The sequence below is a fragment of the Syngnathus typhle genome, linkage group LG1 (genome assembly GCF_033458585.1).
Source record: "Syngnathus typhle isolate RoL2023-S1 ecotype Sweden linkage group LG1, RoL_Styp_1.0, whole genome shotgun sequence".
Lineage (NCBI taxonomy): Eukaryota > Metazoa > Chordata > Actinopteri > Syngnathiformes > Syngnathidae > Syngnathus > Syngnathus typhle.
The window spans coordinates 26,714,240-26,724,260 of NC_083738.1; the positions used below are offsets into that span (position 1 = coordinate 26,714,240).

Consider the following 10,021-nt stretch of genomic DNA (forward strand, 5'->3'; position numbering starts at 1 on the left):
GCAGTCGCGTGCGTTATTTCGCCACTAATGACCAGCGAAGAAGAGACTGTGTGACGTCACTCAACAGCACTGGCTTGACAGCCAAGATGGCGGCCACGATGTTGAGGTCGCTTACAAAACTAGGACGTCCTTCAGCAAAATTAATCTTTAATCCAACAAATAATCGTATTGGGAGTCCCTGCTGCGCTGTCTTTCAAAGCAGGTAAGTAAGAGCAAAGCCTAAATGTCACGAATGTTACATCGAGCAATATTTCCTGTTATTGAGCTGCAAAACTGGACTTACACAAATGCTAACGTTCGCAGAATGCCGAAATTAAGCATTTTGACCTGTAAACCGTAAAAACAAATATATTTATATATATATATATATCGCCATCCTTATGGCATAATTTTAGTACGAATGAACGCGCGTAGCTGCAATAGAAGTTCCATAGTTAGCCACCTAGCAATGAAGCTAATCGCTTTACTGCAACTTAGTCACACATTTATGTTGATTATTAGGGAGAAACAGTGGCAGCCAGATGTGGAATGGACGGAGCACTATGCCGGCGCGGTGATGTACCCCACTGCTCTTAATAAGAATTGGAAACCACCCCCATGGAATGGTAACATTTTCACTCTCGGAAATGCCAAGTATGTTCCCTTCATTATTTTTCAAGCGTTGCATTTGTTTGGCTAGACAAGGATCCTCCGGCCGAGAAGGACGTGTCCAACCTGACCATCAACTTTGGCCCACAGCATCCGGCCGCTCACGGAGTGCTGCGACTGGTAATGGAGCTCAGCGGCGAGTCTGTTAAAAAGTGTGACCCCCATATTGGCTTGCTTCACCGTGGCACGGAGAAACTCATCGAGTACAAGACTTACCTGCAGGTACGACTCTTGGAATGTAAAAAAAAAAGAAAGGATTTGGAGTCAAAACACCTGATTTCCTCCTTGTACCAAAGGCTCTACCCTACTTTGACCGCTTGGACTACGTTTCCATGATGTGCAACGAGCAGGCCTACTCGTTGGCTGTGGAAAGGCTGCTCAACATCAGGGCGCCACCTCGTGCTGAGTGGATCAGAGGTAACGTCTAACAAAACGGACCCTGGCTGCGGAATTTCCAACTCAACTGCTCCTCTGTTGCAAAATGTTAGTTCTGTATGGGGAGATGACCCGCATCCTCAACCACATCATGGCTATCACCACTCACGCACTCGACATTGGCGCCATGACCCCGTTCTTCTGGATGTTCGAGGAGAGAGAGAAGGTGGCGGTCGAAAACACGCTCCATTGGAGACTCCGAGACGCTTGACATTCCGACTTCCCTCTTCTCAGATGTTTGAGTTCTACGAACGAGTGTCCGGAGCCAGAATGCATGCCGCCTACGTCCGCCCTGGCGGTGTTCATCAGGTAACCAAAGCAAATCAAAGTGGAAATGGCGCCTGAGCCCTGACTGGCGGACTCTCTCGCCGTGTCGCAGGATCTTCCTTTGGGCTTAATGGACGACATCTACCAGTGGTGCAAGAACTTCTCCATTCGCATCGATGAAGTGGAAGAGGTGCGTTATCACGTCTTGGAGATGCGGTGCGAGGTCGGCGACGACGCTGAATTACTTGCTGACTATTTTTGCAGATGTTGACGAATAACCGCATCTGGAAGAACCGCACCGTTGACATCGGCGTCGTGACTGCGGAGGAAGCTCTCAACTATGGCTTCAGGTCAGAGCGGAACCATTTTTTTTTTTTTCTACGTTAATATTGCAACCTACTATTTTTTTTCTCGTATTTTTCAACAAGCACAATAAATCGAATGAATCTTTATTGTGTTTTGGCCGTACTGTATTTTCACGCTCTTGCTCCTCCGTCAGCGGTGTGATGCTGAGAGGTTCTGGCATCAAGTGGGACCTTCGTAAGTCGCAGCCGTACGACAAATACGACGAGGTGGAATTTGACGTCCCGATCGGAAGCAACGGCGACTGCTACGATCGGTGCGTGAACGACAGAGCGCTCCGCTTCTCCATTTCGGTACTCCTCGGCTCACCCGCGTCTCGTGCAGCTATCTGTGCCGGGTGGAGGAGATGAGGCAGTCGCTGCGGATCATGCACCAATCCCTCAACAAGATGCCGGAAGGCGAGATCAAGGTGGACGATGCCAAGGTGGCTCCGCCCAAGAGATCTGAGATGAAGGTGAGTCCAACGAGCGCAAAGCACGGCCGGCGGAGGCGATGCTGATGTGTGCTGCTTTTTGCCAGATGTCCATGGAGTCCTTGATCCACCACTTTAAGCTCTACACGGAGGGCTACCAGGTCCCCCCGGGGGCCACATACACCGCAGTGGAAGCCCCCAAGGTGAGAACGCTTCAACCTCGTCGTGTGTTTTTATGTGTGAAATGTAAAGATTGACTTGAACTTCACTCATTTGGTGATCTAACGCCCCAATTCCAACCCTTAATGCTGAGTGCCAAGCAGGGAGCAAATGGGTCCCATTTTTATAGTCTTTGGTATGACCCGGCCGGGGTTTGAACCCACGACCTTTCATTCTCAGGGCGGACACTCTACCGCTAGGCCACTGAGCTGTCCTTAAATGGAGGACGATAGAAATTGTGCAATGTTTTACTCTTGGAAAGCTGACATTTTGAGGATTTGAAAAAAAAAAAACGCTCTACACAATTATTTGATTATTGAAAGTAATTGGTGATTTTTCAAATATTTTTTACTATATATATATATATAGTTTATATATATATATATATATATATATATATATATATATATATATATATATATATATATATATATATATATATATATATATATATATATATATATATATATATATATATATATATATATATATATATATATATATATATATATATATAAACAATAGCACCAATAAGTGGTTTGACACATTATAGTGGTTTGACACGTTATTGCTTCCGTCACATGGCCAAACCCATAACACAGGTTAGCGGACTTCCTATTTATGCTCCGATAACCAGCATAACTTTACTTTGAACCAAATTTTGGCAAACAAATACTGTCCCAAGCAGAATACACAAGTGTAGTTTCTTTTAATGAAAAGGAGTTGCCTTGTTTGTGCATCTGCTTACTAGCAAACAAACAGTAAAAAAAAAAAATGAAATACAGTTGTGATGTTTCCTGCTTACTCGCATTTATTTGCGTGTTTTCTTTTCACCAGGGGGAGTTTGGTGTTTACCTGGTGTCGGACGGTTCCAGCAGACCCTACCGCTGCAAGATCAAAGCGCCCGGATTCGCCCATCTGGTAAGACGTCGCTGAAATATTTAGAAACGCATCGAGCGGCACTTGCTGCTGGAGGCCACGCTGACTTCCTCAAGTCCTGACGGTGCTGTTTTTATTTATACGTTTCCTTCTTCTTTCCTGCTTCCTTTTGAATTTGAATTTACAAAGTTGCTGATAAATCGATAACTGCCACTGTTTGCACTCTACTAGGCCGGTCTGGACAAAATGGCCAAAGGACACATGCTAGCAGACGTCGTGGCCATTATTGGTAAGCGACGTCATCAACGAGAGCTGCCTCCGACTCAATCGCCGCAACTTTTTTTTTTTTTTTCTTTCCCCCCCTCGACAGGTACGCAGGACATCGTGTTTGGGGAGGTGGACCGCTAAGCTCTGACCCGCTCGCCTGATGTTCTGTGATGTATAAATACCTAATAAATAGTTTATGGTCACAATCAAAAAGAAGACTCTCTCATTTCTAATGTGAGAAAAAAAGAGCAAAAAAAGGTTTGACTTTACTGTGGTTTGGTCTTCAAAAGAGGGAGTGGCCTGAGAAGATATGAGACAGACGGACTTGGCCCTCAGACCACAACTTCCCCCTCTCTGCTGTCTCTTTTTTTTTTTTTTTTTGCACTTTGTCATTCTTGTGCAGGAAACTCGTCGTGTCATTTCGTGTTTTGGACCGGATAGAACCATGGCCTCGTGGCGCAGGAGTCCGGTTCTGGCGGCCGTTCCCCTGTGGATGAGTTTCGGGCGAGCTGGTGAGTTGCGGAGAGTGTGCGCTTCGGTTACCGATGGCGACGAGCGTCTTTAAACTTAATTTTGTCCTATTTTCTCACTTGCGAAAAGAGAAGCTGATCCCGTTAGGCATCGTTTGTGGACAAAACAAAAAAGTTGGTGCTTGTCTATGGTTGGTAGAGGAGTGAAAAGACTTGACTGACTGACGTCGTTTGTTTTTAGCCAGCCACGATTCAAAAGTAGAAAGCAGTCGAGCTTTTTCCAAGACAAATGTCACTGCCGTCATGTGATGACCGATTAATTTCCTTTCAATTGGGCTACAAGACCTAAAAAGCAAAATCAGTTGGATGAACTGAAAATTTCAAGGCGACAAAACTTTGATCAAATTTGAAGTGCGTCAATCACAATATCTAAGTTTTGCTGTCAGGAAAATGTACAGAATTAATTTTTGTCCTCAGCTTAGAAAAGTCAAAACTTGCTTTGTTTCGTAAACTAACACTCCTATACGTACGTTATTCATTTATATTTTAATTGATCCTACTTTAATCCTTATTTTACAGCCACACTGGACACTTCATTAGGAACACCTGCATCATAATTTCATCTAAAAACTGGTGTCAAAATGATTCCAACATTTCTATCTTCTCCCTGTAGCCGCTCTGGCTGAACCCGAACTCTGTTATGTGCTGGACGGTCTTCTGTTTTTGTACGGCATCATCCTGACTGCGCTCTACTGCAGACTTAAGGTCGGCATCCCCCCCCCACCCCCCCACACTTGTCCTTTTACATTCATCCCAATTAAGTCACACTCAAATAAGGTATATAAATAAAAGTATACCTCACTTGAATGCAGCGTGCCTGTGGATGTGGCTTCACTTCCTGTGTGGTTGTGAAAGAAACCTAAAAGGGGGAGGGGGGGAGTTTTATGCATACAAATAAAGGTGGAAAATATAGTTTAATGCTAACACGCATGATAAGCTAGTAATGAGTAAATCCTAATGTTCAACCTACAGATCCGTACTCTTAAGAAGCATGCCAAGGGGAATGCGAATGTCAAGCAGGTAAAATTCTGCCCGCAAACATGTACAACTGATGTGTCTTTTATTTTTTGATAACTCGCCCCCTTCGCTTTCTATCTTTGATAGAGTTCTCAAGAAGGCATCTACTCTGTAAGTCTTTTAACAATTTTAGCAAGTGGCACACTCATATTGACTTGTTGTTTGTTGCTCATTGTCTTCTCAGGATTTGACTCCTCATGCCCAGGACACATATGCCATAATTGACACGGTTAAGTGACAAGGAAAGGAGACCGCAATCCAAGTTTTTATCCCACGCTTATTTTGGCGAGCTTTTAGGTGCAACGCAAATTCGGGGACAATGAAAAATAATGTTGCGTCGCTTACGTTTTGAGAATTTGTTCTTGATTTACTATATTGGGCAGTTATTAAAAAAAAAAAAAAACATTCAATGCCACTTTTTTTTTTTTTTGCTTCAATTTGTGTACACACTTTGGCCACTAGGGGGTAGTATAACCTGCTAGAAATATATATTTAGCGTCACAAAAGAGTTACCAATTAAGCCCTGTAAATTTTACGCAGTATTAAGAATAAATGCCTATGGGTATTGTGAGTATAATCTCAAAGAATACAGAGCTTCCTGTTTGTTCTGAAACATAGTTGTTGCATAAAACAAAAATGAAACCAAAAATAAACACATGGAGAGAAAAAGATTAGCATTAGCATCTACCCGGTGTGCAAACTATTAGCATAAGCAACTGGCGTGCAAATTATGTAATAGAAAGTAAACTTTCAAACATGTATTGACTGGCATGATCTACAAATTGTATAAAAATCATCTCAGTGATAAGTGTCATCTTTCCCGTGACAAATATTAAGATGTGAAGGTCTTTAAAACTGGCAAAAATCCACAAATTTATGGCTAACGCAAAATCGATAATGGTGATATAATAATATAAATCATTATCTGAAAACTACAATCAATATCACATTGACATTTTCAATTTGGTGAGAAGGCATTTGTAAGCTAGAAGTACATTGTGTGTGGCATCCCACAAGGGTCAGTGCTAGGACAAATGTTTTTGTAAAATCTTAAATGACCTTCACAATTGATCAGATTCTTTGAAATGCATCCAATTTTTTAATCTAAAAAAAATATTAAACAAGCGTTCAATAATTGTAGCTGCCATAAGAAAATGCACTGAACGTTTTGATCTAAGCTCTGTTTCAAGTGGGAACCAATTTTAGTTTTTGTGTTAGCGGTTCCTTTTTGAGAGTTACACAAGGGCGAGAGTGTCTGATTTTGAGCCACCGGGTGGCGACGTTTTTCCGTTTGAACAAGCAAGTGGTGAAGAACGCAAGAAATGCTTATTTTGTTTCCTTTCTGATAGCATTTTTGTTTATTGTTGAAAGCGGAGTTTGAAGACCTACCTGTATTGTCACGATTTACGTTTTTCTTCGTTTTCTCCCTCGAGCAAATGCGGCAATGAGGTAATCCTTAGATGTTAGCCATGCTATGTTATGTTAGCAAGAACATGACGAATGTGTTTTAAGTGCATGTGCAGATTTAAGTTATTTTGTGTGTAACGTTTATTGTTCTCTGTGAGAACGTTTTATGTTAATAGTCTTTATGTCTTTTAGTTCTCACGGCATGTGTGTGGAGAAGTTGAATAAATGCCCGTTTTGAAGAACTGCTTGTACGCCTGATTGACGAGGGAGCTACAGTGAGAACTCAGCCAGCCCGGCGCCAGAACAAGACGGTGTTCGGCAGAGCTACAAGCAAGTCACTTCACTCACCTCTTCCATCGGACAGATAAGAGACTGTACATTCACCTGCCTACACAAATAGCTACCTGAGTCCAGAGAGCTTTGGGTGCCAGTCAACAATAAGTAAAACATTTGAACAAGTTAAATGTTTAAAGGTGGACTAGCCTCAATTGCTGTAAAGGGACCTACAAGTGCTAAATTGTGCAATGTTATGGTGATGTGTGCATGTTGTAAGGTTTAAGTGCGTGCTTATTTGCACCTAGTAATGTCTGATTGAGGTGTGAACGACCATTCATAGCATTTGAAAACAAGTTCATTTGCGAACATTCAAAGGTGTAGAACAACATTTAAGTGATTAAGTCACTGCAATGAAAAATTAAGTTTATTGTACATTTAGTCAATATATTAGACAGGTTGGTTGATAAAGTAAATTACAGGAGTCAGTAGTAATTCAAGATAGCCTACTGTAGTCAAGTGATAAAACTATAACATCATTACATTAGTAATCAGATAAATACTGAGTTCATGAGACTTCCTAAAAATGGATAGTGAGCAAGCAGATAAAACTCTTAAGAGGGAGACTGAAATAAGTGAAGGCAAACAACCTGCCCCAGAAGATGCACTAAGAAGAAGTGAAAGATCGAGAAGGCTCACTGAGAAGGGACAAGAACTCGAAGAGACTAAACTCAAAGGTCTCCAACATCGTTTCTCACGTACCTATGACAAGTGGAAGAGTCTTGCTAAGAAATCAAGGAAGGAGATAGAGGGAGCCTCTTCTCAAGAGAACCTACAAACTCTCATCAACAAGATAAAAGAAGCATCAAATGATGTACAGCAGGCGTACGAAGACCTGCGCAAATGCATAATCCCTGATAAAGAGACACGCCGTCGAACAGACACCTGCGACACTGTCTCAAGGCAGATATTAGAGCATGCTTGGAACCATCTCCAAGACAAAGATAACGAGCAAGAAATAGAGTGGTTTGAGACTGGCTCTGTGTTCTCATTAGGAGTATCAGAAGCATGCAGTGCAAGCTCAAGATCATCACTCTCAAGTAAATCGTCATGTAAATCTTCAAAAATAAGTGAAGCTGCAGCAGAATTAGCCGCAAATGAAGCCACTTTGGAAGTCCAAGAGCAAGTGGAGCGTGAGGAACGTGAACTCAGAAACCTAGAAGCTGAGTACAGACAAAGGCTTGCACAACAAGAAGAAGAATGTGCTGCAAATAAACAGGTCTTGGAAGAAAAGCGCAGAAAGATAGAACGCTTAGAGACCATAAAAAAGATGAATGCCGCCAAGGCCAAACTAGAAGTGTATAAACAAGAACAAGGATCAACCTCAGACTTGCTGGATCTATTCAAGGATTATAAGCCCAAACGAGAAAGGCTTACATTCGACTCAAAACCTGCTGTCACGCCACAATTAATCACAAGGATGCAATCTTCTATAACTACTCCCAAAGAGGATAGCACAACTGATTTCGCCAAGGTACTAGCAGAGTCCTTCAGTGTAAGCCGTCTCCCAGCACCAGAGCCTGCTGTTTTCAGTGGAGATCCACTAAAGTACAAGGGCTGGGAAATGTCCTTTCAAACGCTGATAGGCAGAAAGAATATACCAGCGAACGAAAAAATCTACTACCTACAAAAATATGTTGGTGGACCAGCAAGGAAAGCCATTGAGGGATACTTCCTTCTGGGAACAGATGCAGCCTATCAGACAGCGCTCAATGTCCTGGAAAAAAGATATGGAAGCTCCTTTATGGTTGCTAAGGCTTTCAGAGATAAGCTGGTCTCATGGCCAAACATAGGACCCAAGGAAAGCATTCAGCTACGAGAGTTCTCAGACTTCCTTCAAGGCTGTCAAGCAGCCATGTCGCAAATAAAGAGCCTGGAGGTCCTTAACGACTGTGGTGAAAACCAACGAATGCTCTCCAAGCTCCCCGACTGGCTTACAGCAAGATGGAACCGAAGGGTGACCAGAATGGAAAAGGAAAATGAGACTTTCCCCAGCTTCGATCAGTTCGTGGAATTCGTCACAGAGGAAGCCGATATAGCTTGTAATCCGATTACCTCCCTTCACGCTCTGAAGTCTGGAGATCGTGGAAAGGAGAAGCCACAAAAAACACGAAGTGTTGGTGCTAAGGTGCTAGCAAGTAGCTCTGAAGAGAAAACAGATGCTAAAGGATGTGTATTCTGTGAGAAGTCAAATCATGGCTTACAGACATGTCGAAGGTTCTTGAAAGAGACAACTGCAGAACGAGTCAAGTTTGTGAAAACAAACAAGCTCTGCTTTGGATGTTTGAAATCAGGACATCAGTCCAAGAACTGTGAGAAGCGAAGTATTTGTGAGACATGCAAAAGGAAGCATCCAACATGTCTACATGAAAATCGTCCAAGGGAAGACGATAGGAAAGAACAAGAGGATGGCGAAAGAAAGGAGAGTGGGAGACGCTTTAAGAAAAGGGAAGACTTATCAGAGTCTGAAGAGAAAGAAGAGACACCAGTAGAGGCAACAGCTAACAGAGTGGTGCAAGACAAGAAGAGCACCTATTCCTCCACAGTTGTTCCTGTATGGCTGTCCACAGCAAGTAATCCAGAGCAGGAAGTGCTCGTATACGCTCTATTGGACAACCAAAGCGACACCACCTTTATCCTGCAAGAAACGGCAGAAGTGTTAGTTACAAAGAAACAGCCTGTGCAATTAAAGCTCTCCACGATGTCATCCAAAGATACCATCATCCAAAGTCAGAAGTTAACTGGACTGCAGGTCAGAGGTTATAATGAGACAAGGAAAATATCTCTCCCAGTAACCTACACGAGAGAGTTTATTCCTGCAAACCTAAGTCATGTCCCAATACCTGAGACAGCAAGATTATGGCCTCACCTAGAGCACCTTGCTGGAGAGATCACTCCTTTATGTGACTGTGAGATTGGCCTGCTCATAGGCTACAACTGTTCTCAGGCCCTGTTGCCCAGAGAAGTGGTGTCAGGAAAGGATAATGAGCCTTTCGCTCAACGAACAGACTTGGGCTGGAGTATAGTTGGCTGTGCAGATCCCTGCGTCGATTATGGAGACGCAATTGGAAGCAGCCACAGGATCGTTGTGAAACAAGTTATCACACCACCAGAAGTCATTAAGGCACTCGAATCAGACTTCAACGAAAGAGTAGCCGAAGATGCTCATATCTCACAGGAAGATCTACGTTTTCTATCCATAATGGAGAAAAGGCATCCGGACAAGGAAAAAAAGCTCAAGTCG

General features: G+C 42.8%; 3 protein-coding genes across 3 annotated transcripts in view; all 3 read left to right on the forward strand.

Annotated features, from left to right (window-relative positions):
- Positions 1-42: 42 nt before the first annotated feature.
- ndufs2 (NADH:ubiquinone oxidoreductase core subunit S2) lies at positions 43-3,706 on the forward strand. Its single transcript, XM_061276926.1, has 14 exons — positions 43-202; positions 502-605; positions 680-870; positions 945-1,065; positions 1,137-1,249; positions 1,318-1,392; positions 1,463-1,540; positions 1,615-1,700; positions 1,850-1,969; positions 2,038-2,167; positions 2,233-2,328; positions 3,182-3,265; positions 3,455-3,512; positions 3,594-3,706. The coding sequence occupies exons 1-14, from the start codon at positions 87-89 to the stop codon at positions 3,629-3,631; spliced, it is 1,410 nt and encodes a 469-aa protein (XP_061132910.1). The 5' UTR covers positions 43-86; the 3' UTR covers positions 3,632-3,706.
- Positions 3,707-3,800: 94 nt separating this feature from the next.
- fcer1g (Fc epsilon receptor IgFc epsilon receptor Ig) lies at positions 3,801-6,686 on the forward strand. The gene is made up of 5 exons (XM_061276972.1): positions 3,801-4,002; positions 4,634-4,725; positions 4,993-5,040; positions 5,125-5,148; positions 5,222-6,686. Exons 1-5 carry the CDS (start codon positions 3,801-3,803, stop codon positions 5,273-5,275), a joined length of 420 nt encoding a protein of 139 aa, XP_061132956.1. The 3' UTR covers positions 5,276-6,686.
- A 196-nt stretch (positions 6,687-6,882) lies between these two features.
- The window catches only part of LOC133152886 (uncharacterized), a 4,735-nt gene continuing 1,596 nt past the window's right edge, over positions 6,883-10,021 (forward strand). Inside the window, exon 1 of the mRNA XM_061276842.1 lies at positions 6,883-10,021. This exon is cut by the window's right edge and continues 1,396 nt beyond it. Coding sequence (XP_061132826.1) covers positions 7,304-10,021 — 2,718 coding nt within the window. The 5' untranslated portion in view covers positions 6,883-7,303.